This window comes from Siphateles boraxobius, unplaced genomic scaffold (assembly GCF_051911475.1).
Source record: "Siphateles boraxobius isolate OS27281-9 unplaced genomic scaffold, OSU_SipBor_1 130, whole genome shotgun sequence".
NCBI lineage: Eukaryota > Metazoa > Chordata > Actinopteri > Cypriniformes > Leuciscidae > Siphateles > Siphateles boraxobius.
The window spans coordinates 45,698,165-45,724,677 of NW_027508734.1; the positions used below are offsets into that span (position 1 = coordinate 45,698,165).

Consider the following 26,513-nt stretch of genomic DNA (forward strand, 5'->3'; position numbering starts at 1 on the left):
GTTTTTTATTTTTTTGTTTAAAAGTAGACATTTTAAGCTTTCTATAGGCCTATACATACTTCTCAGGTCTTTGAGGCAAATCTTATACGCTGAGTTTCGGTTGATTAATGAGACGCGCTCCAGTTCACGCACCCGCGCCTCCGTGTCCTGATTGTATTCTGTACTATATTTGCTTCTTATTTATTATTCCAGGTAATTTGTTGATGAAACATTGATTAAAATGAAGATACAATTTATACTAAATGAAATTCACTTTACAGAAAGGCTTTCTACAAAACAAAACTTAATAAGTGGTCAAAATCACGTCTGACCCATTCCAAATGTTTTCTGATGAATAGGGCATCTTGATCCTATCTGACTCATCTCATGCGGTTCCCTTTTCATATAATCAACATAGATGAAATAAAAAAACATTATATTGTGAAACATAAATATAAAACGTATGTTTTAGTTTTTTTTTAACTTATATTTAAGCGTCACACCGCTCCTCTTTTCTCACATGCTCTGGTGTGTAGCCTATACATGCATGTGTGTGTGTGTATGTGATGGAGGGGTGCGATTTTCGAATAATAATTGAATAATACCCAGCGATCTTCGAATATTATTTTTGCTTGAAATGCCCATCCCTACTGGTAACGTATTAGACGTTTGTCAACAAAAAGGTGTGAACAGACATGCACATTTTTCGGTGGATGCTTCAGTTTTAGCGCAGCTAACCAAAAACGTCTAAGTTACTCTAAGTTACTAAGCATTTGAATATTAGCTGGTACGGAACCAGGCATGGGCATTCTCTCCTTTTTATCTTATGCTCAAAGCACTTAGTTTCTAAAAAGTTTTTTATCTTCTTTGAATTATTAAAACAACCAACAACAGCACATGTAGAGCCCGAACTCATTCTCTCACTGCTAATACAGTACGAACCGCAAGTAGGCAACCGGAGTCGTCGTCATGGTGGCGCGCATTGTTTAGAGCAGAATAAGGTGGATACAATTTACAGTATCTGATGCTCTTACACATTAGGTGCGTGGACCTAATGAAGAAATGTTATTGTCTTAATGTTTATTCTGTGGAAAGTGATGATGATGTTTTCTTTTTTTGCCCACAGTTATCGCATGTACAGAAAGAGTCAAACTACGGGCTTCCCCTCTCTCATCACTATCTTCTCAGCTCCCAACTACTTAGATGTCTACAATAACAAAGGTATTATGCACACATATCTCTGAATGGTGCATGTGTGAGTAGACAGCAGGTCTGCAGTGTCTCTGCTGAGCTACAATATGGACAGACCCAAGTAAGTCAGTGTGATGGTTGTGGCCAGTATGGAAAAGGACAGAGGCAGCAAATTGTTACAAAACAACATTATAGGGGGTTATTTTCAAGAAATGAACAAGACATGAATCACAGAATATGACAGAGCTTGTTTTAAAAAGAAACACACTGGAATGAATAATTCACTGAAATTGCAAAGTGATTCTCTATTCTCTCTGCCTGGTTTTCTTTACATTAGTGCTGTATTGGACAGATTGTTTTGGATTGTACTGGATCTTTGGACTTAAAACTTTCCCGGAGTTTACTTGTTTATAATGACCTGGTCGCAACAGAGAAGTGTAATTGGGTTAAAGGGTCAGAATAGAAATTTCCGCCTACCAGGGTAACAGCTGGATTGTTGACGCTGCGATAAACTCCTGACTTCTAAGATCATCTAACTGCATGCCATAAGTTACGGTAATGATGCAATTTCGCGTGCTTCAGTAATTTATTTGCACTTTATTGTTTTAATGCGTTAAGGATTTTGAATTAATCGCATTCTTTACCGTGTTAACATAGACAGCCCTTTTAACACATCTCATCAAACCTACAGTATATAAGGGTAAGTTTACACAACAATTACTCCAGTCTTCAGTGTCACACGATCTTTTAGAAATCATTATGATATGCTGATTTGGTGCTAAAATAACATTTATTATTATTGTCAATGTTGAAACCTTTGCTGCCTATTATTTTTGTGGAAACCGAGATAGTTTTTTCATGATTCTTTGATGAATATGAAGTTCAAAAGAAGAGCTTTTTTTTTTTTTATTTAAACAGTATATACATTTTATTTATCCATCCCTATTTTTTTTAGATACATCATGTATCATGGGTTGAAAACCCCAATTCCTTCAACCATTCTTCATTTTTATAGATGGATTATAAGCAAAGATTTCTGCATTTCAGTGTTATTGCTGCGTTTTTGGTCTGCTATTCCCTCAATTTTCCTCTCTGAAGGCCAGTTGGACCAGCAAAACTTAATTATTCCTTCAAGCCTGAATTAAGTAGACGAGTGTGGAGGAGGGGTGAAGATCGAACCTTTTTATACACCAAATGAAGTCTGGACACGAGCGTGTGAGGATATTGATGGCCAATCGACTGGCGCTGTAACTCAAGCCCGTTGGGGGGAAGCCCAGGATATCCATCACTCCAAAGGGTTGCCAGATTGAGCACCAGCCGTCCATCATATGCTGACCATGAGCACCACAGCCCTGACTGTGCAAATAGTCAATCAAGCAACCCCTGACACGGCACAAAAAAAATTCTGTAGCAAGAACAACACAAATGAAAGTCAGCTCTTCACTGATCTGGCAAGGTTTTCTAGCGTTGTTGAACACGTATCCGTTGTTTGGGTCTCATAATGGAGAATATAGGAGAAAGCAGCAGGCTTATGGACACTGTCTCTGCTGGCAGGCTGAGCTTATTCTGAGTATTGATTAAAATGCAGAGGGTTCCTTCATCTGTTGATGGCACAGTCCTTACAAATCCAAATAAGAAATTTATCAGATTCCTTCCTTTGATCATTTTTGTTGAAATTGCCAGATGTAGGATATTGGAGAAAGCTGTAAGGGAACGTGATCCGAATGTCATGGTTCTGTCATGATTTTAGATTTCATTACTATTGCTTAAAGCATGTATCATTGCATAGGTCATGTTACCATGACAACGTAGCAGGTCATGGATCAATGGTAAAGCTTGTGTGGGCCTGGAAGGTTTTGGCACAGCAGGTTCGGTCGTCACTGGTGTGCCTGAATGAAGGGAAGGATAAGTGAAGATGCCATATGAAAGAGAGAAGAACTCTCGTCCTCATTCTGATTGTTGCTCTGAAGTGGGAGTTCCTCACACCAGTGATTTCCCCTATAGGAACAGATTTCAGCAACCCTGTTTTTTATGAAGCTATGCAGTATTCTAACTGATTATTTAAAGTCATGTTGATCTTATATGTAAACAATTGGAGCCCAAATGTATTCTTCATTTTCCTTGAAATTTCATCATGAAATAATTAAAATATAGCCTATGGCCGTCTCTTTATGACATCTCTAGATTTCAGTCTGTGAATTTCATCAAACATGGGCATCTTTCAGTAAGTGTATATTTAAAACATGACATCACATTCAATTATGACTGTGGTATTACATGCTGTATTTAATCTGAAACACTTTAAAAAAAATAGTATTTCTACATTTATTAACCGAGTTGCTAAACAGAATATGTATTATAAAAAAAAAAAATCATATATCACACTACTGGACAATGTACTGTAAGTGAATTGCAAAACACACTGGGTGGTGATTAAAATGGTGCATACACAGAGTTGGTTTGTGATTTTAAAATGTAGAGAGACATCTAGTGGTAGTGGACTGCATTTTTTTTTCCTTTTCCTCTTCCCTTCTAGGTTATTCCATGGAAACATTTTAATTTTTAAAGTTTGTGTTGTTTGCAGGGAAGTTAGGTGTTTCTCTCACTCTGTCAGGCACAACCTCTGCAGTTTCTGTGGGTGGACTTTAAGGTCAGCTTTTCGGAGGCATTTATGGTGTGGACCATCACCTAATTATAGACTGAGGAAAGATAATATTTTATGTAATTAATAGCAATGTTGCATTATCTGATAATACATATCTCGCTAAGATTTATGGGCAGTGGACCGTGAATGACATTTAAGGCGTGTTTATGTTCAGCGTACTGTATCTTCAGGTCTTTTATGTCTGGTATTTGACATGTGATTGACACCTGCTAGCCACTCCATGTTTGATGACCTGCTATTCTCAAACACCAGTAAGATGTTGGGACATGAAAGTCCCCCTCCGTGAGTTGTAATGAGTGGTGTCAACTTTCAACAGATCTAGGGCATGCGCATATCGGTTGCCACATCAACAGGATTGATCACATTGAGTTAGCCATCTCCAGGAAGTTTAATTAAAAATACATGACATAGGAGCTAAAAGTAAAATTCATATTCTGGTTTGTCAAATGATTTATAGTCTTTCCCCTTAAAAAAATACTGTGGCTGTACCTTGAAGCATTGATGATAATAGCTTGTGCTTGGTGGTACTGTTTTCATTATTTTAAGAGATTCAAATTCATTTGTTTTGGTAGTTCTAGGAAAATCATTCAACCTCAAAATATGTTTTGAAGATGGAGTTCCACATCCATTATAGTTTTTTGGCTTTTAAATATGCGAGTGAGTGAGTGAGAGAGGGAGGGAAGGGAGTCTGTTGTACATCTGAGACAGTGTTGAGATCTGACGTTTGGCAGAATCCAGCTGTATTATTAACACCACTTTCCCTTTCTCTCTCATTATGCTTTCTCTTCTTTTTGTACCTCTCTTCCTAATACAGCTGCTGTGCTGAAATATGAGAATAATGTCATGAACATTCGACAGTTTAACTGTTCTCCTCATCCTTACTGGCTGCCTAACTTCATGGATGTCTTCACTTGGTCTTTGCCTTTCGTTGGGGAGAAAGGTAAACCATTTGCCTTAAACAGATTTTATGTGGCATACAATCCTCAATAAGTGCAGCGAACAAACTCTCTATTTTTCCTGTTCCCGTAGTGACTGAGATGCTGGTAAATGTCTTGAGCATCTGCTCCAATGATGAGCTGACAACTGATGAAGAGATAGATGGTAAGAAATTCAGGCAAACGCAAAGCAAGCACATGCATCGTCCTGTTTCTATATATCATTACAAGAAGTTTGAAAGTAAAGTGCATGTTTGAGTTCACAAGGGGGTGTCCCTCATCTATTCCTTCTAAATAAATCTGAAATATCACTGGACCTTTGCCCTTAAGTTATTTAGATGCTGCTGGTCTTACAACTCAGAGGGACCTGATTCTTTTATGATCTCCATGTTGGAAAGAAGTATTTACTTTCGGGGGAAAGTGCCTGCTAAATGACAGTCAGTAGCTAGCTGATGTTTAAATCCTGTGCAGATCATACCAACAAAATGTTAGACATTAATATACTCACTTATACACATCAGCATGAAATGCACCATATGGAGCACCTTTCTGTTCCTAACAGCTTTTATGTCAAATTTTAAAGGTGCAGTTTGTAATATTGACAGCTAGTGGTTGAAATGGATACTGCAGTCCAAATTAAAAATTTTGGAGAGAGTTGTTTCCACCGCGCCCTCCTCAGATTCAGTGCACACTCGGGTTGCCGGATTGAGAAGACGCAACGGGAACGAGCACACTTGACAATTGAATGCGACAAGCCTTACAATGTACGTTGATCAGCTAATATATAAATGTTTTTTTTATTGACAGCTTTTTAGTTCAGATAGAATCTGCAATCTTGACCCAGTTCATTTGCTGGCTTTCATGGCCACAATACGCTGTGTTACCAACTGGCAACCCAGGATGTCGAAATGCTATTGAGTAAATTGGCAGTTGGCGGAATCAAACAGACAAAAAACAAAAACAGACATTCAAAAAAGGAAGCATTGTTTTGTACCATTTTTTCCCCCCTGAGAAACAAGTATTTGAACTCTTAGCACGTTTCCTAAATCTCAGCAAACATATTGCATACAAAAATAACATACAGTACCTTTAACGTATAAGCAAAATAAAGATTCAATAGGAAAGATGTTAAAACAGGAACATATGATAATATTTAGTATGTAATAAACGCATATAGTGGGTTCCAAATGTCTGAGATTTTCTGATGTCTGAGATACAGTTTTTTTTTAATTTTGACCTTTATTCATAAATTAATTTTTTTTCAATTAATTGCCATTCCAAATAAATATAAACTGACCGATGAAAAATAAACGATTGACCAGAAATCTTTAAGGAGTCCAAGCTTTGGTAGAGCACAAACTTATAAACACTAACATCTCATCATGCTCTGATGCTACACTATCACTCTGTAGGAATTAAAAAAAAAAAAAAAAAAATATTATCCAATTATTAATCTTTATTTTGTTTCTCTTTTGTCTTTTCTTTTTCTCACTCATTTTGTCCATCTCTTTCCCTCTCAAATATTACTTCTGTTGCTTCATCTAATGAATCTCTTTCTCTTTTTTCAGAGTTCTTTAAAGCATTTCTTCTTATTTATTTATTTGATGGATGTGCTTTTTTGCCACTTTTCTCTCTCTTTCTCTCCCTGTCATTCCTCAGCCATTCATTGATCATTCTTCTTTCTTTTTCTGTTTTTTTCTGGGGGTGTATCTTGAGAAGGACAGCTAATATATGGCCCCAAGAAAGGTACAACCTCCCACAATCCAATGCGGTGTCATGTCTCTTGTGTGTACCTTTTTCTAGTTGGTTGATTAAGCTAACACCAAAAATTCACTAATGAACCTACTTATAATATCCATAGGTACTAATTATTTTGTTTCATGCACCCTGGTCACCATAAACTGGATGAGTAGTTGACATTGTTTGTCAAGCTATTAAAAGGCCATTGCTAGTTGCGTGTGAATTCCTTGCACTGTTTGAAAAGACAATAATTTCGATTACTAAGTGGGGTGAGTATGCAAGCAGGCAGACCACTAACATTTTTCTGAAATTAGAACACACCGATGTGAGTATAAGAGTATGTGAACCTTATAACTTGTTTTGCAGTTCTCAGAACCTCAACAGTGCCTTCATCTTTTATATTTATATTTATATTTATATATCACTCATACCAATTCACAACACATTGTCATCATTCCCTACAATTTTTTGCCATTTCCCATGTTTTCCACTTCTGTATAAGTACAGTGATCCCAAAATGTATTTAAACTAGTGATGTGCAAAATGAAATACTTAAAAAAAAAAAACTACTCAGTTGGTTGCTTGAATGACTGGTAAACTAGTATTAAACAAGCCCTGGATAACTAGCATGGTCGACCATGGTTCCTATAAGTTCTTAAAGCAACACCAAGTAAGATTTTTTACCTTAAAATAATGTTTCCAAAATCTTTTCAGTGGTACATCAAGTCGTGACATGGCGAACTGCACTTATGCCACAGCTTTGGTCCTTTATCTGATATATCCACGCTATGTAAGATTGCCAGATCGGGTCGTGTTTCTGTAGTTCTAATGAGACATAAGAAAACTACTAATTTGACTTGCTTTACGGAAAGCATTAGAATTGCTACAATTGCTCGTTTGTGATGTCGCAATACATCATACTTTCATAAAATCATGCATCGTACTCTACCTTGTCTGTGGCCATTGTTGATTCCAAAGCCGGTGCTGGATAAACAGAGAGCATGTGTCATTTTTCAAATAGTCATTTTTTAAAAGATGTAACTCCTAATTTGGACACAAAAGCCACACTTAAAAGTTAAATAGTTTTAACAGTGACTACATTTCCGGGCTGCTGTATCACCAAAGCTTAAACAAATATAACCTTCATTCAAACACTCTTGTGCTGCAAATCTCAAATCTCTGTGCTGGAAACTGTTCGAACGCAAGACACTCCTTTGTATTGTTATTTTCTCATCACACTGTTGTCTATAGTCTTACCTTGACGAACTAGGTAGAATCTCAATTAAAACCTACAAGATTCTTCTCTTTAGCATCTGTGTAGATGGCACTATGATTAACCTATCCATATCCATGACTGTAAGGATTGATAGCAGGCTAACAGAATGCTTAGCATGCATTTCAGTCCTGAGATGTGGGCCACTGTGAGGATCTCTATTGATCTGCCCTTAGTGTGCTGAAACAGCACGTTCTGCCAACTGAGATTCCCCTGCAGTCAACAGTCTGGGTAATTATACTCCAAAGGAAGTGTTCACCAAATGTATTCATTTGTCTTTCTAGACATTAAAGGCATGATGTAATTATGGCTTGTGAACGTTTGAAATTGTGAGGTTTGGAGATTAAGTGGCTGGTTTTGTTTTAATGAAGTGACTCTTCAAGCATGTTTGTTTTTGTTTGTATACTGTTATGTAACACTGACGTGTGTGTGTGTGTGTGTGTGTGTGTGTGTGTGTGTGTGTGTGTGTGTGTGTGTGTGTGTGTGTGTGTGTGTGTGTGTGTCTGTGTCTGTGTCTGTGTGTGTGTCTGTGTGTGTGTCTGTGTGTGTGTATGTGTATGTGTATGTGTATGTGTATGTGTATGTGTATGTGTATGTGTATGTGTATGTGTATGTGTATGTGTATGTGTATGTGTATGTGTATGTGTATGTGTGTGTGTGTGTGTGTGTGTGTGTGTGTGTGCGTGCGTGTGCGTCTCACACAGGTGCCACAGCTTCTGCACGCAAGGAGGTAATCCGAAACAAGATCCGTGCCATTGGAAAGATGGCTCGAGTTTTCTCGGTTCTTCGGTAAGATGACTTTGTGTACATGTGCAAAATGGAATTAGACAAAAGTGCACACATCCTGCTGGCAAAAAGCTCAGTAAGGGTGCTCAATCACAAAAAAAATAAAACAGTAACAAAATGGGAAAAGGTTGGCACACCAAAGCTCCATAAATAAATAAATAAAAATCATGGCATGTTCTCAACAAAAGTGAAGTTTCGAGCCATATGGTGGCCGAGAGAGCTCAATGCGCTGCAACTGAAGACACAAGGAAATCGAAAAGAACACCAGCAAATTAAGAAAATATCTTCTTTAGTTTGACAACACATGCAGTGCTTTAAGTGGGCCGGTACCGCCACTTCCAAATATAGCTCTTGAGCGTACCGCCACCTCTCCGTGCGCCCAGAACGTGCTTTTAGCGTACCGGTACGCTCATTTGCACATCTGTTTTAATCCTTTGGCTGCGCTGTCGCTTTTCAGAGCGCCCTTCACAATGCACGCTTCCTAATTCGTCCCACCGAGAGCAGAGACGACATTACCCATACACCCTTGAGTTTTACAAGTGAAAAGAGCATGCGTCGCTTTAGCCGCTGTCAGTAGCTACGTTTACATGGACACAATTGGAATGAAATCAATAGCTACGATTGATGAGTCTGAACAAGGTGTTTACATGAATGATAAATAATGTAATCAGGTTTATGTACGCGTTTATATGTCACAAGTTTCAAATCGGATCTGATTTTTTGACATGCACAAACTGCACGAATATACGGAGTTTCCCGCTGTTCGCGCCTAAATATTCTCCTCTATTGGTTCTTTATTTGTTTTAAACAGCAGACGTAATATTAATTCGTCTCTGGTCATAATTTAGAGCATATTAACCGTTTAGCCGTGCTGATCACGAAGTAAAAATGCCCCCTCCCCGCGGCCAAAACCAAACGTCTGTGGATGAGAATCCACAACAAGGACTAGTGGGACGTTGTCCAGCTTCACTTCACATACGCACGAGTAAAATGAGAATTTTAGAATGACTTGAAGCTTATTAACATGACACTTTATTCAACAGGAAAAACAGCTCGTTCCGCGCGTTATACTCATTATGTTTATTTAACGTCATTGCACATGTGCAGTCCTTTCAGTTTCGTTTTTCAATCAAGTGTTTACATGTTCTCTCGATCGGATTACATAAGGGATAAACCACCCCTTTCAATCCGATCGAAATGTCATTCGGATCGAGCTCAATCGGATCGATTAAGGTGTTTACATGAGGGTTTTTTAGTCCGATCGAGCCGTCAATCCGATTATAAGTGTCCATGTGTCAATCATGGTGTCAACTCAACGTGGTCCGGAGAGAGTGTGTGAAACGGGTAAAGAATTGAATGAACCATAGCAAGACTCATGTTTAGTTTCTACTGTTCTATGGTTATTATGTTTTATAATTTATTTTATGTAGCCTACATTTTGTTCAAAATGTTTTTAATACCCTTTTGCACATTTTATTTATGTTCAGTAGCTCTTTCTAGCTCAACCAAATTCACAATTAAATTATTTTTTATAAGGTCGTCTGTTTACTGTATATATATATATATATATATATATATATATATATATATATATATATATATATATATATATATATATATATATATAACCCCTTCAATATAGTTGTTGTTACCTCAGGGGAGGAGGGGAGTCAGCAAAAAAAATAAAAAATTAATAATAGAGTACCGGCACCTCTTTTGGGCCACTTAAAGCACTGAACACATGTGCTGCAAATACTCAAAATGCAACCAAATACCGAAACGCTCTGCAAATACTACAATCTACAATCAGCATTAAATACAGCATTTTTTAAAATATACAAAAATGTCAGCTTCCGAGTCATCATCAACACCACTGACAAGTAGACATTGAACAATAAGCATGCCCCAGCCAGGTTCATCACATGTTGGGGCCCCCTTGAAACATTTCCATTGTGGTCTGTGCTATTTGCAGCACGATTCTGTATATGTTATATGTTATAAATATTAATATTTAGTATCAATATTAATATTGAGTTTTTGGTCACACATCACCTAAGGTGAGTGTGAGAGTATCCTTTCTCTATTATGAGGCACCAGCAAAGGAATTTCTCCTTTACAATAAAGAACAATCACGGAAGATTGTTGTCTGAATTAGAGTTATAAAAATTGGAGGAAGTTCGTCATCTGACCAATCTGAAGGATTTGTGAGATATTGTTAATTTGTAGAGCCGCTTACCTTATCACACAGAATTAACAAAAGGATAGACAAGAGTAAGTAACAACTACTGAATGGATAACGTGCAAAACGATTTATAAATGCAATTGACTGAGTTGGATGTTACTATGGCAGTTACTATAAAAAACTTACTAAACTTACCTTATTGCACCTGAACAGAATATCACAAAAAAGCCCTTATAAATTATTAAAGAGAAGAGCAAACTGTTCACTGAGACCATTAGGTTATTGTGATGAAGAGTCAGAGGCGTTCGGATCCATGTGCAATCACTTTAATGATGAACTCAAACAGACAGAAACAGAGAAAGCACAGAGCTGAGAAATATACAGGGGCAGTCCAAACTCGGAGAGGTTACCAGGCGAGGGTCGTAGGCAGGCACCAAACATTCATAGAGTAGACGGGGAAACAGGCTAGGATCAAGGAACCAGGAATACACAGAGATTTGGAAGAATGCTCAGAGTTGCACGCCGTAGCAGAAACAAGATTTCGCAGGGAACAAAGGGGAGCGAGGTCCAGATAAAGGAGACTGAGTGGGAACAGGTGGCGGTGATGATGGAGATGAGACAGGGATGGAAGGAGATGATTAATGACGGGAGTGATAGGAAGTGAAGTCCTAGAATTCAGGAGAGAGAGATCTGGTGAGGCCAGGAGAGGGCGTCGTGGAGCGCATTGTGACAGTTATACTATGTCCAAAGTGTAAATCTTAAACTCGGATCTTAAATGTCTTCCCAGTACGAATATGAATTACGAATATGAATACGAATGATGACGATGATTAAAAGTACATTTTTATGTTTTCACTCTCTTATTATTTTGCCCTTTCGTTTAAATGCTATTGTTGAGATCATTATGGTACATTATGGTATACATATTATATGTTTGTAATTTATTTTTTTAATCAGGGGATGTAGTCATGATTTCTAATATGTTATGTGTATTAGGGCCTAATAATTTCATTGTCTGACGAAGAGCCATATGGTTCGAAACATCACTTTTAGTGATAATGTGCGATAAATAATTTCTGTATTTATGGAGCCCCAAATTTTTCCTTTTGTACAAATGCAAAATGAAAACTAGTAGAACAAGTGTCAGTCGCAGGTAGAAATACATTAGGTCTTATACAGTAGTTACTTTGTTAGTAGCTAATAACTTCATATGGAACTGCACAAAAAACACAAATCTGACTCTTGCTTATGTAAGTGAAGTCAAAGACCTGCCAACCATCTACTAAGGAAAACATCTTGTCACAGCTTTTACCATTGTTGAAGAGTTAATCTGCCTTTCCTATTAATATTGCCCACTATCTCAGACAATCAAGTACGATTGTTTCGACCACTAGTGGCTTACATTGAACTTTCAAATTGGTTGTGAATCAGCTGTTACCCTCACCTATTTAAAACAAATTACTGTCAATATGTGCAATAATTTGCAGTAATTATAAAATGGTTATTTAGGATATAATTATTCATGACCGGCATTTTTACAGAAACTGTGTTAAAAATGTATTTAAGTGAGAAAATATTGGTAATGTTCACCTTGTGGAAATTGGAAATTAATGACTTCTGCTCTGTCATTTGTCAGAGATAGTGAAAAGGCAGCTTTACTAATCAGAAATGTATCTAGTAATTTTTTTTTAATTTTTTTTATTTTTTATAACCAAAACAATAAAATATGAGAAATTAAAGATCATCAAATAATCTGCAAAATAATTAATTTGTACTTGGGGGGGGGGGGGGGGGGGGGGGAATATTTTCTGATATAAATATAATGTTTATTTTTAAAAAAATTGCTTTTTAAGTATTTATAGAGGGTAAACTAAATTATTTTGTCATTGGCAGTTATTGTGTATGTTTTTTACTTTGTTTGCGTTTTTTTATTTATTTATTTTTTATCTTTGTGTGTTAGTATTGTAAATGATAACATGTTTCTTTTGCAGAGAAGAGAGTGAGAGCGTTCTGACGCTGAAAGGTCTCACTCCAACTGGCATGCTGCCCAGTGGTGTTCTATCTGGAGGCAAAGAGAAACTCCAGAATGGTAAGTAGCGCACACACACTCGTCTTGTGGTCAGAAATATGTAAATCACTTTAATATTTCTTTCCAAATCAGAGCACTTTCCATGGCTGTTATTTTCACAGTATCAATCAGTACATTTAGAGATGATTTACATCTATTAATTTCCCAAGGTATAGTGTTTTCACATTTACAGCCGAGTCTACTCTATTTCAGCTTAACATGTGTAATGTACAAATATGCACAATCTGGTATGTTTATTCAATGTATACTCTCTGCACTCCCTGGTGGTTGTGTTGTGAAACTTATATTCTTTCCTCTTTGCTTCTTTTCCTTTGGCTTTTTATCTCTCTCTCTCTCTCTCTCTCTCTCTCTCTCTCTCTCTCTCTCTCTCTCTCTCTCTCTCTCTCTCTCTCTCTCTCTCTCCCTCTCCCTCTCCCTCTCTCTCTCTCTCTCTCTCTCTTCATTCTTTTTCAAATATTGTCTCTTCTTCATTCTCCTGTCTCCCTAGAAACTGCAGGTATAATCTTTATAATTAAGGTATAAAGTTGTGCAAGTATAATTCAGATCATCTGTTCTTAAGAAACATAATTTCACTCTTTGCCACCATTTATTCAAAGGAGCCCCAAGTGAATCAACAAAAATGCTTTTGTACAAGATGAAATCATGACTCAGGGAACATGTTCTCAGTGTACTTTAACCTTAGATTCACTGTGTCCAGATTTAACACCGCTTTTGGTGGACAAGATATCAGTAAAGGAATCTTAAAGATTGAAGATGTCTTAAAGATGTAATAACAGGAAAACTAGCGCATTTAGATTTATTAATAGCTTGATAAATAAAAGACTCTTAAAGGCCACAATATTAAAATTAAATTAGTTATTGGATGTAATTTGATTTCTCATATATTGAGACCAATTGTCTCAAATTGTGATATGTTACAATATTAATATTTAAAATTTATTGTTAAGAGGAAAACCCCTTGAGATGTGACAACTCGTTTTCGAGGGGACCTCAAGAAAAACATACTTCACGTAGATACATACTAACGGATCAAAGATATTTAGGCAATAAACAGTTAAGGTCATTTATATAGAAAATTGAGATTAAAAAAAATAATATATATATATATACATATATCAGGCATGAAGAAAACAGTTGCAGCTTGTATACAAATAATTAAGAAGAGACATCTTAAACTGGTGAAAAGAGGAGATCGAGTGCTTTAAATTTAAAGACTCTCCTCCCACTTTCTTTGGATATATTTGGTACGGAAAAGAAAAGATGGTCAGTGTCTCTTAGGCTGTAGGATGTTTGATATGGAATCAAGTATTGTTTCAGATAGGATGGGTAGTTTGAGAAAATGCATTTGTGAACAAACTGCAACCAGTGATACTGTCGTCTAGCATTTAGTGAAAGAAGATTCAATGACTGATACATTTGACAGTGATGAGTTCTAAATGGGCACCTCAAAACAAATCTGCAGATACTATTATAGATCACATGCAAAGGTTTAAGATTGGTTACGGCTGAGTTCCTATAAACAACATCCACATAATCAATTATAGGCAATAATATTTGAGTAATAATTTTTAATCTAATCTGTTTTGTAAAACAATTAATTGAGCGGTATAACATTCTTAAGCTACAGTTTATGTTTTTTACAATAGAATCAATATGAGGTCTGAAAGTAAGTCGGGAGTCGAGCCAAAGGCCCAGATATTTAAACTCATCAACATTCTTTTGAGGTGTACCGTCCAGGAATTTAAGCTCCAAAGAATTATTTTGCTTATGGAGTACAGATCTGGTTGCAAAAAACATGCTATAAGGCTCCTTTTTATTCAATTAAAGCAGATTAGAAGAGAATCATGTTTGAATAAGATTGAATCTTATATATCGTGTTTAGATGTATACATTACTGTGTCATCTGCATATAGATGGATCTGACAGTCTAAGCATATTTGTGGGAGATCATTTATAAAAATGGAAAATAAAAGGGGCCCTAGGGAAGAACCCTGAGGGACACCCGTTTTCATTATTCTAGGCTGGGGGAGAGCAGCATTAAAAGACACACTTTGACGTCTGTAATGAAGATATGAATTAAACCAGAGAACAGCTGATTTGGAAAGACCAATAGCATATAGTTTGTCAAGAAGAATATAATGATTGACCATGTCAAACACCTTAGTGAGGTCAATAAAGATTGCACCAGTAGACTTGTTATTATCTTGTGCAGAAAAAATATCATTGGAAAATATTGTAAGGGCTGTTGTTGTAGAGTGATGAGGTCTAAATCCAGATTGATTTGGAGTCAAGAGGGAAAAGTCATTAATATATTTAGCCAGTTGCCTAAAAATAAGCTTTTCAAATATCTTAGCTACATTACTAATTATAGAAATTGGCCTATAATTGTTGACATCAAGTGAGTCACCACCTTTAATGTGGAAATTTGCGAAAGTAATACCACTACACAATGTAATTACACAGGTGGAAAGTGATGAATTAAAAAATCACATAGTGGAAATGCTAGGACATAAGAATAAAGTTAAATAAACTGCATGTCCACACCATCAGGACCTGCGTCATTAGAAGATTTTATTTTTGAGATTGCCTGTTGAACATCAGAGGGATGAATTGTTGAAAAGGAATAAGAGATATTGTTCAGAGTATTTGTTATGCTAGAATAGGAGAGCTCAGATGATTGAGAACAACAAATAGAAGAAAAGTGTTGATTGAGGGCATTGGCCATAAAGATAGGGTCAGTGATAATGTTATTGTTCACTCTAAGTTTGGAAGGAGGACTTGTATTGGTTTTGTTAATTAAGGAGTTAAGTCTCTTCCAGAATTGCTTAGGGCTTTTGATGTCTGATTAAGAGTGCTTATAGTAATTTGATTTTAAATTGATTTTGCATTCCTTGTTTTAGTTGTACAGGCATTTCTTAATTTATTATATTCAGACCAATCAACAGTTTCCTTTGTCATGCGGTATCTTACCCAGGCTTTATCTCGTAGTTTAAATAAAATTTATTTAAACTATGTATTAAATCACCGTCAATCCAGGGTAAATGACTACCTTTGACCTTAACAGATGTCCAAGGTGCATGTTTATCTATGACTTTAAGAACCTCTGAGAGAAAGAAGTTACAAGCGTCTTCAACATAAGGGATTATTGAAATCTGGACCAATTAATGCTTATTAAATTTGGAAGAAAGCTTCTGTGTTCAGTTTTTTACACTGCCTTATCCTAATTACTTTAGGTGGCAGACTGGGTAATCTTATTTTCCAAACACAAAAAACAATTGAGTGATCACTAAAACAATCAGGTAATACACCAGATTGAGAGATTCTATTTGGGTGGGTAACCAAGATCCAATCCAGAAGAGACTTGGATTTATTAACCACCCTAGTTGGATCAGTAATGAGTTGAGTAAGGTTTAGACCAGGGGTGTCCAAACTCAGTCCTGGAGGGCCACTGTCCTCCAGAGTTTAAAATCACCCAATAAAATCAACTCGTTTGCCCTAGTCTGAAGAATTAATAGCAGCAAGAATACAATTTGTCGATTCAACAGGGGAATTCGGAGGTCTATAAATGTTACCTATATTTATCTGCTTGCTCTCATGAAAAGCAATATTAACAAATAAGCATTCAAAATGTACAGCTCTCTCCTTTGGCATAATGAGTTCAGAAGATAAATGAGAAGAGATATACGTGGCTACTCCTCCACCACGAGTAGTCCTGTCTGCTCTATAGACCTTGGGCACCGCCATCTTTAGAATATTGTCTTTGAACTTCTGTTTCTGCGGTCGCTCAGTATATTTCTATGGCATTGCTGTCCAGGAGTAGTTAGGTTTTGAAGTGGATTTACTTAATGTAAAGTTTAAACGAAAGATATAATGAGGTTTGTAATGTTTAAAGCAGATGTCTTGACAAATGTCAAAAGACCGGGAAGATTTTAAACCGAGCCGTTCATTCATAAATACGCAAGATCACTGTGAAAATACAGACCGTAAGACAAAAGACAACGAACGCAGCGCTGAAAGGGTGAGGGGCTACATAAGGTCTATACAAAGTATAACCATCAAGTTTAACATCTGCATCGGATATATCACTATTCAAACATGTTTCAGAAAGTGTGATAACGCTGGGCTTATTGTAAGAAAGCCAAGCTCTTAGCATATCAATTTTATGTGCCAAACTCCTAATATTCAAATGCATAACAAATAAATCTTTACCTATACTGAATCTTCAGAAATAAATAGATGGGGAACTGGGAGAAAAGGGCGAAGGGGAGGGGAGCGCATATCACACAAATATTTACAAACATTTACCCACAGACACAAACATAATACACACGCATACCTCCATGCACACTCAAAAGCACACACAAAAACACACAAAACTAGCCAAACCAAGACATAGCCTAGAATTAATAGAGAAAAAAAGAATGCAGGCTAAGACCGCAGAATATTAACTGGGAATGCTTTATACATATCCAAAATATTTCCCTGTGTACAGACATCATTATGAGACATCCCGTAGGCTATAGAAAAATGAGAAGAGAAAAGTTGATAAATAGCCTAGTAGTAAGAGGCCTAAAAAAGAAACTGCCTAGGCAAAAAAAAAAGTAATGTTTATCAGCCACTTGATTATCAATTCATTTTAAGACAGCCCTTTAGGCTAAAGAGAGTCAGAGAAAAAGAAAAGCGTCTCAATATTCTGGTATTGGAAAAATATAAGTAATTTCCATATCACATAAACCTTCAAGATGTAAACAAATAAGTCCCAACTACGCTACTGCAGGTAAACAAACATCATCAGCAACAACCAAGACCTATTTATCAATAGATTACCTTGAACAAGACAGGAGCAGTCCGTCATTCAGGTAAAAGTTGTAACTCCTGAAAAAACATTTCAGTTCTCTTTCATCATCTCGTGTTCGAGATCCACCTATGGGAAGGGCATCCGTACCTGACCTCTGCAGAAGCATCCAATTGCACCAAGTCTGGCTAGACAGACAGAAGCGCGCAGCCAATGCCAGGTGAGGCCACACCCCCTCACCTAAGGGCATATAACATCTGGGCGCGCTGCTATTCCTCAGTTGACATTCGCTTCTCGCGATCTCTGCATCTCACAGCTCGGTTGGATTTTTACACTGCTCACCTCGTGTCTTCAGGAGGACATATCGACCAGATCAGCCTCCGCCGGACGTGACAGTTGTTTATTTTTCAACTACTGCTGCTTTGCATTCGGAGCCGCCCACGCTCTCGCTATTTTCACCGTTTCTCCTCACGGCTGCCCGCCACGGATTTCTCCGTTTTCTTCGCTGGTATGTCACTGTCTAAGCCTGCAGCCTCTCCAGGGGATAGCATGTCACGGGCCTGCCCGGCCGCGTGTGGTGCCCTCATCGCAGCTAAGGATCTTCATCAGCTTTGCGTGGTCTGTTTGGGTCTTAAGCACGCTCGGGAAGCCCTTGAAAACCCGGAGAATTGCAGTTTCTGCCTCTTGCTGCCTAGGAAGCTGCTAAAACGCCGTCTTAAGGTGGCAGTGACACAGTGCACCGGGCTCAGCCCTTCTGACTCGGACGGGGGACACGGTGATGACGACGCGCTACCGGGGGCCTCCCGGGGCGCAACGTCTCTCGTCTGGGCTGACCAGCCCAATCCCGCCTTCCCCGAGGAGGACATCTTCGGGGACAACCTCACTCTCGTCCACGACCTGCCCGGTTCTGGCGAAGAGGAGGATGCGGCCATTCTTGGGGTTTCAGAGGACGAGGAGGCCATCCCGCCCTCTGGTGTTCCCCAGGCTACGGCCCACGCGGTTCTGCCTCAAGCCATCCTCCTGGAAGTGTGTGAGCGAGCGGCCGCTCGTCTCAACATCGAATGGCCGGCACCGCAGAGCGCCACCGACCAGGAGAGGGATATTTATGATGGGAAAGTGCTGGGACCCCCTCCCGGCCCGAGGAAACAACTCTTCCCCATCCTCCCGGCGTGCGCGAAGCACATGAGAAATTATTGGAGCGACCCGCTCGACTTCAAACACGGTCTCACGGGACTCGAGGTTAAGGACATGGCGGCGCACGGTATGGGCGAACCTCCCACCGTCGAACCTTCCATCGCCAGGCACCTTAACCCCGCTCAGGGCGGGCTGCTCGCTCCCCCCAAGCCGGTCTTGCCCAACAAGATGGACCGTTTTGCTGCCTCCGTTCACCAGGCAGCTTATAAGTCCTCGGCCGTGGCTGTCAGGGCCCTTAACGTTTCTTCGCTCCTCTCCGCCTACCAGGCGGAGATCCTTGAAGAGTTAGGGCAACAATTGGAAAAGGGAAATCCTTCTGAAACCCTGTGGAAGGAGATCCTAACGGTGAACGACCTCGTCCTCCGTAACGCTCGGCAGGCCGTCCAAGCTTGCGGGCGCTCCATGGCGCTTTCCGTGGTCGGAGAGCGCGCGCTCTGGCTGAACCTGTCGGGACTCCCTGACAGTGAGAAACGGCGCATCGCGGGCGCGCCGGTGGAGCCCGGCCGGGCTCTCTTCGGCCCCGCCGTCGCACTGATGCAACAACGGTGTGACGATAAGAAAAAGGAGGATGAGGCCTTCAAACTTTGCCTTCCTAGGAAGTCAGTCCCACGCCAGGCGCCCCCTGTGCGTTTGCCTAACCCACCGGCCACGGGACGACAGTTTCATCAGGGCAGAGAAAAGCCCCGCAACAAACCACCCCCTCGGCAACATAACCCAGCACCTACACACAAGCACTGGGGTAAGCCCGCTCCCGCCGCGGCCGCGGCCGGGAGACCTGCGAATTCCAACCCCACCGACTCGAAACGCAAGCGGCCTGCCTGATGTTCAGCCGATGGGGGCTTCGAGTCCATGTTCACGGGCCGCAAGCCCTTCGGACTCCCCTCCTCTTCTAGGACCCCCGTCCAAAAAACCCAGGGGGTCCCGCGGATGGGTCAGCTCTCCGTGTGTAAACGAGACTGCCCAGCTCGTGTGTTCGAGAGATGTGTGTTTTCCCCCCACGTTCAGGGGGCCCTTTGTAAGGGAAAGTTTAAGCTCAGTGACACCACACTGCCCACACTCTGTTCCCCTCACTCTCTCAATAAAGGCTTCGGCCCCAGTGTTTGCCCAACACATAACACACAAAACACAAAAAAATACGAATCAAATGAATTCGTTTCGGCGGGAAAACCTCTCTCCGCAGAGAGAATTCATCTCACTGCAGAGAGAGGAAATCCCTCCGAACCCCTGCATGTCGCCTCTAGTGTACCCACTAGATGGCGCCATTGCATCACAAATAAACCTGTCGGTCTCACACAGCTCCGCTCTGGCCCGAGCGGGAGCTCTCGCGAGTCACGAAGCGGCTTGGCGAACCGTTTCAGCTCCCGAGTGGGTGATGCGTACAGTAATGCAGGGTTACAGATTGCAATTCGCAGTAAAACCCCCGCATTTCAACGGCATTCTCTTTTCTCACACGGAAGAGAACGCCTCTCACATTCTGAAAGAGGAAATTTCATCTCTCTTAAACAAGGGAGCGATTCAGGTGGTACCTCCCAATCTGATGAACCAGGGTTTTTATTCCCGTTATTTTCTGGTCCCGAAAAAAGGCGGCTCTCTCCGCCCTATCTTGGACCTTCGAGTGTTGAACAAACATTTGAGGAAATACAATTTCAGAATGCTGACACAAGGCGCACTCGCCCGTGCCATAAAACAGAACGACTGGTTCACATCAGTCGATCTGAAAGATGCTTTCTTTCACATAAGCATCTATCCTCCGCACAGGAAGTTTCTTCGTTTCGCCTACCAGGGCATATGTTACGAATTCACAGTTCTTCCGTTTGGACTCAGTTTGAGTCCCCGGTCTTTCTGTCTGTGCGCGGAGGCGGGCTTAGCACCTCTGAGAATATCAGGTCTGAGAATCCTGACTTATATAGACGATTGGCTCATCATAGCCGAATCAAAGGAGAAGGTGTTGCAGGACACCGACCGTGTGCTCGCGCACATCACATCGCTCGGGTTTCAAGTGAATGTGAGCAAGAGCAATTTCACGCCCAGTCAGAATGTCATTTTCTTGGGCTTGGAGTTGAATTCGGTCTCCATGCGAGCGCGCCTCTCTCAAGAGCGCGTTCGCTCTCTGATGAACTGTCTGACGCAGTTCAGAGAAGGGGCGAAAGTGCAATATCGCACATGTCTCAGGCTACAGGGTCTCATGGCTTCATCCACCCAAGTTGTGCCATTGGGACTTCTGAGGATGAGGGCGTTCATGAAATGGGTCTTGTCACTACATTTCAGCCCGATTCGCGACCTTTGCCGCTCGGTAACAGTGACACGCGCCTGCTCGGCGACCTTGCGCCACTGGGAGAGCGAGAACTTTTACGCACGGGGAACCCCTCTGGGGGCGGTTACGATGCGGAAAGTTGTGACGACAGATGCGTCCTTGACAGGCTGGGGTGCCACCCAGGAGGGCAGAACGGTGAACGGTCTGTGGCCAAACAGACTACGTTCAGCGCACATAAACTATTTAGAGCTTTTAACCATTTGGAAAGCTCTGAATCATTTTCTGCCTCGCCTGCAGGGACATCACGTTCTAGTACGGTGCGACAATACCACGGCTGTGGCTTATATCAACCGTCAGGGCGGCATGCGCTCGTCGAAACTCCACGCTCTAGCTTACAAGCTTTTGGTGTGGAGCAGACGGGTTTTCCTGTCGTTACGCGCAACTCACGTTCCGGGCATTCTGAACAGAGGTGCGGATCTGCTATCAAGGGGAAACCCAATCTACGGAGATTGGCGTCTTCACCCTCAGATAGTGGAAATGCTATGGATGAGATTCGGACGGGCGAGCGTAGATCTATTCGCCTCGCGCGAAAACTACCATTGTCCTATGTTCTTCTCTCTAAGGGACATGGACGCGCCCCTCGGGGTAGACGCACTGGCCCACCCATGGCCCAGAGTGCTCCTGTATGCTTTTCCTCCCCTGTGCCTGATAATTCCCTCATTGGCCAGGGTGAGAGAGCAGGGCCTGTCTCTCATTCTGATAGCACCCAGGTGGCCCAAGGCACCATGGCTGGCGGAGATAATTCCTCTGTTATACGCCGAGCCGTGGCGCCTTCCCGTTCGCACGGATCTATTGTCCCAAGCCAACGGGGAGATTTACCACCCCCACCCGGACAGGGTGGCTCTCTGGGCCTGGCCCGTGAGAGGACGAACCTGAACGCACTTGGGCTTTCGCCGCGTGTGGTCGCCACTATTCAGAATGCCAGGGCCGTCTCTACACGGTCCTTATATGGCTGTAAGTGGCACGTGTTCGAAGGGTGGTGCGATGGGCGCGGTCTCACATCTTATCAGTGCTCAGTTCCTGATATTTTGTGTTTCCTTCAGGACCTCATGGAAAAAGGGAGGTCTTTTTCCACCATTAAGGTCTATTTGGCTGCGATTTCAGCCTGTCATGTGGGTTTTGAGGGCTCTACTGTCGGGCAGCACCCTCTAATCCGCAGATTCATGAAGGGTGCACGCCGCTCGTTGCCAGTCATCAGGAGAACTGTTCCGGAATGGGACCTCTCCATGGTGCTGGAAGCACTGTCTCAACATCCTTTTGAGCCCCTGGGGAGTATTTCCCTTAAGCTGCTGTCCTTCAAGACAGCTTTGCTCTTGGCCTTGGCATCTGCCAAACGTGTCAGTGAGCTACATGCACTCTCGGTTCACCCCTCGTGCACTAAGTTCTCCCTCAGTGGAGATAAGGTTTCCCTTAAGCCTAACCCGGCCTTCATGCCGAAGTGCTTCCCTGCGTTCACTTCGGAGGTGTTGGAGCTGTCCGCTTTTCACCCTCCACCTTTTACCTCTCTGGAGGATCAGAGGCTGAATGCTCTGTGTCCAGTCCGTGCTTTACAGGCTTATATGACCAGGACCAGCGCTTTCCGGAAGAGCGACCAGCTCTTTGTTTCATGGGCCCCTCCGCACAGAGGGAGTCCCATATCGAAGCAACGCCTCTCACATTGGGTTGTGGGCGCTATAACTATGGCTTATGAAGCAAAGGGAGTGCAGCCCCCAAGGGGCATCAGAGCTCATTCCACAAGGGGCTTAGCCGCCTCTTGGGCTTTGTTTAGGGGAGTGTCACTGCAGGACATCTGCTCCGCTGCCAGTTGGGCTTCTCCTCATACCTTTGTGCGTTACTACCGGCTGGATGTCACCAGAACCTCGGTAGCACATTCGGTTTTAGGGGTTGGGTCTTCTTAGCTCTTCCCTGTACCCTGTTGAAACCAATAAGAGTGAATGGCCCGGCTGGTCATGTTCATTCTTGCCACCAAACATTTACTTCCCGTTATGGGTTTAGTTTATGTGCCTTGGTGGGTTGGGGGTACTTTCATGTATGTGTCTCATGCATGCTTCATGTCCTGCGTGTCCACAGCAGTCGGTGTGGCGTCACCTTTGCAGGTTCATGATTAATGGACGTGTCAGGCACCGCCTCCCCGGGGTGACCGTCTTTCTCTGGCTTTCAGAACCTCACTGTGAGTGTATTGGGCAATCGGGGAGCTGTCCATGTCTCTCCCATAGGTGGATCTCGAACACGAGATGATGAAAGAGAACAATAGGTTACTATCGTAACCCCGGTTCTCTGAAACATCGAGTGGAGAGATCCACCAGCCTTGCCCCGCTTGCTGCACGAGAAGCGAATATACTTACTGAGGAATAGCAGCGCGCCCAGATGTTATATGCCCTTAGGTGAGGGGGTGTGGCCTCACCTGGCATTGGCTGCGCGCTTCTGTCTGTCTAGCCAGACTTGGTGCAATTGGATGCTTCTGCAGAGGTCAGGTACGGATGCCCTTCCCATAGGTGGATCTCTCCACTCGATGTTTCAGAGAACCGGGGTTACGATAGTAACCTATTGCTTCCCCTGGGGTCTTGCACAGCACCGATTTACCATCGGAGATAATCTTGAGCGTGGCAGGATAGTGCAGGGAATAATTCATGTCAAGTTCCTAGAGTTTCTTTTTAATAACATCAAACTCCCAACGCTTTTGGAGAAGACTGGTACTGAAATCGGGGGATATATATGGACACGTTTGTTGTTGTACTTAAGTTCATGTTTTTCACGGGCAAGTCGTAGGATTTTAAACTTATCCTGAAGACTGAGGAGTTTCACCAGGATAGGCCTCGGAGCAAAATTCTTCTGGTTCTGTGACTGTTGCATAGGGGAGCGGTGGAACTGCTCTATAGCTGGAGGTACTGGGAAGTTCTCCTCACCCATAAGCTGCTGGATTAGGCCGGCGATGAATCCGTGGATGTTTTTACCCTCTGCTTTTTCAGGAACATGAATGAAGCGAAGATTAAAGGCCCTGCTTCGGTTTACGACATCATCCAGTTTATCCCGCAGGTAGGAATTTTTACCCTCGAGTGACTTCAGGCATTTTTGTATGTCGGATAAGTTGTCCTCATTGGAGCTGACCCTGTGTTCAAGCTCCGCTACATGTTCGCTTAAAGTTGTTAGAGATACATGGATCGATGTTAAGCTTGACTGAATATTGTCCATTTTTGCGTCGAAGTGTGAAAACATTTCTACTTTAAGTTATTGTATAGTGTGCACGACAAACTTGTTGGTAACTGCTTGCTCCATGATGGACAAGCACTGTAGATCAGAGGTGAGGACGTTGTTTATATAAAGCGTCAGTTCACAAAGAAAAATTACATTCGTAGCGAGATAATGAAATGATTTACAAGTTATTTGAAGGCAAATCTAGTCATCTTGTGGGCCTGGCTGCATCAAACACTCATGCTCACTCCGCCGCCATTTTATATTAGCCTACTTTTTTTACTGTATTTTTAATCAAATAACTGCAGTCTTAACACCAAAACTTTGAATGGAACTGTAATTTCTGTTGAAATTGGAATTTGTGACAGTTCAAATAGAAATGCTTACTCCTTTTTTCTTAATAAAAAAAAAAACTTGATTTGCTGATAGCTATTGATAGTCGTTGGAGGTGGTATTAGAGGAAGAGGACATTCTCACTCTAGACAAAAAATTAAGATTTAGATTCACAAATCACAAATTTAGATACACAGAGTGCAGGATTGGTTATTAATGTTTTGTTCCAATTTCCAGAGAAAGTGAAAGACCAAATTTGAATTGTTAAATTAAATTGTTTTATTTAAACACCATTTTCCACTTTTTGGAATGCAATACAATCATGCTAACAGATAGGAACTAAAAACACAAAGCTGCTTTTGATTTCATGGAGTCTCCTTGTAATCATTTAAATAAATGACAGTGTTGTGATGCTGGACATAGTGAATCAGAAAGGGAAGAATGTACCTAAAATAACAATTAAAATGTGTAATGCTGTTTTGTCATCATTACATAAAGAGGCTTGAATAAATGTGTAATTTTAGCACATTGTCTAGTGATACTTCATTAAGTCTTATCTTATATCTGTAACATCATGCCCCTTTACACAGAATACACAAAACTGACAAGATGTCAATTAAATTTAATTGGTCTTGTCTTTCACAAATCAAGGCAGAAATCAAACTTGCTCTTGTCGTACTGGCATGTCCTGTATATTACTTCATTTGGAAACATTTGATCCTATGCAGTAATTTCATTGCTTGTGTTTTCTTTTAGGTTTAGCTTTAGTTTTAAAAACTAGTTTTACTTAAACAATACAACATGTAACCCAAATTTGATATGAGTGGCCATGTTTGCATGTGGCTATCTGTTTTGGGAACATGCCAGAGACCGAGTGATGTCAGCGATGTTCTGCTACAGCATTGGTAGAATCACAACAGATGGCCCACCCTTGTAAATGGACATCATTGTGCTTTTACTTAAATGTTGTGCCCCCATCACAGCTGATGTCTTTAGCGTTTAGCTTTAATGTGTGTTGTGTGTGTGCTGTTCTGAACTTTTTAAAGTGTATACTTGTAGTTTTATATGATTACTTGTGATGATTGTGCTAATGTGAGTGTAGATTGAGGTAAGTTGAAAATAATCATACACAATGCAAGGATGGTGGATTTTCTTGATCTGTAAGCTGACAGAACTTCAAAGAATTTTTACCAAAAAACACAAAATCAAAGTCTTACAAGTGGCTGTTAAAAACCCTTGAACCCAGCTTTTGGGTCACTTCTTCCCCTTGCGTTGGTGTTGCCATTCACAATAAATAATGAAATGTAGCTCTACTGGTATATTATACAGATTTTAAATCAAAGCAATGGAAGACACAATCATTGATCTCCTTCATATCCCTTTGTTTGCTTAGACTGACCATCAAGTCTGATGTACTTTGGCTTTGTCATTAATTTCCAATTTATGTCATGTCTCCCAAACTCATCTCTCATAGTGAGAGTCAAATCTCTGTCACATTGCCTCATCTGCAACTAACTACCCATCATTTGTCCTGCTCTCTCTCTCTCTCTCTCTCTCTCTCTCTCTCTCTCTCTCTCTCTCTCTCTCTCTCTCTCTCTCTCTCTCTCTCTCTCTCTCTCTCTCTCTCTCTCTCTCCCCTATTATTTCCCTCCATCCTGGCCTTGTAGTGGGCCTAGTGTAATTATAATGATGTTGTGTCTATTTGGGCTCTTTTGCTGTTCATCTGACTGGACGAATGTAACCTGTTCTCACTCGTTTTGCAATCCCCCTTCTTCTTCTCTTCAGCTACTGTTGAGGCTATAGAGGCAGATGAAGGTAAATAGGTCTACAGCCCCTTCCCCTCTT

The 26,513-nt window shown here is 41.1% G+C and overlaps 1 protein-coding gene across 4 annotated transcripts in view; it reads left to right on the forward strand.

The window, feature by feature from the left end:
- Nucleotides 1-26,513, forward strand: part of LOC143737755 (protein phosphatase 3 catalytic subunit alpha) — a 253,663-nt gene that overhangs the window by 222,022 nt on the left and 5,128 nt on the right. The window contains exons 8-14 of one of the 4 annotated variants that reach the window (XM_077229606.1): nt 1,106-1,200; nt 4,650-4,775; nt 4,865-4,936; nt 6,490-6,516; nt 8,488-8,572; nt 12,743-12,840; nt 26,454-26,483. In XM_077229606.1, coding sequence (XP_077085721.1) covers nt 1,106-1,200; nt 4,650-4,775; nt 4,865-4,936; nt 6,490-6,516; nt 8,488-8,572; nt 12,743-12,840; nt 26,454-26,483 — 533 coding nt within the window. The remainder of the gene's footprint in view (nt 1-1,105; nt 1,201-4,649; nt 4,776-4,864; nt 4,937-6,489; nt 6,517-8,487; nt 8,573-12,742; nt 12,841-26,453; nt 26,484-26,513) is intronic. The other 3 variants (XM_077229608.1, XM_077229607.1, XM_077229609.1) reach the window with 3 other exon arrangements.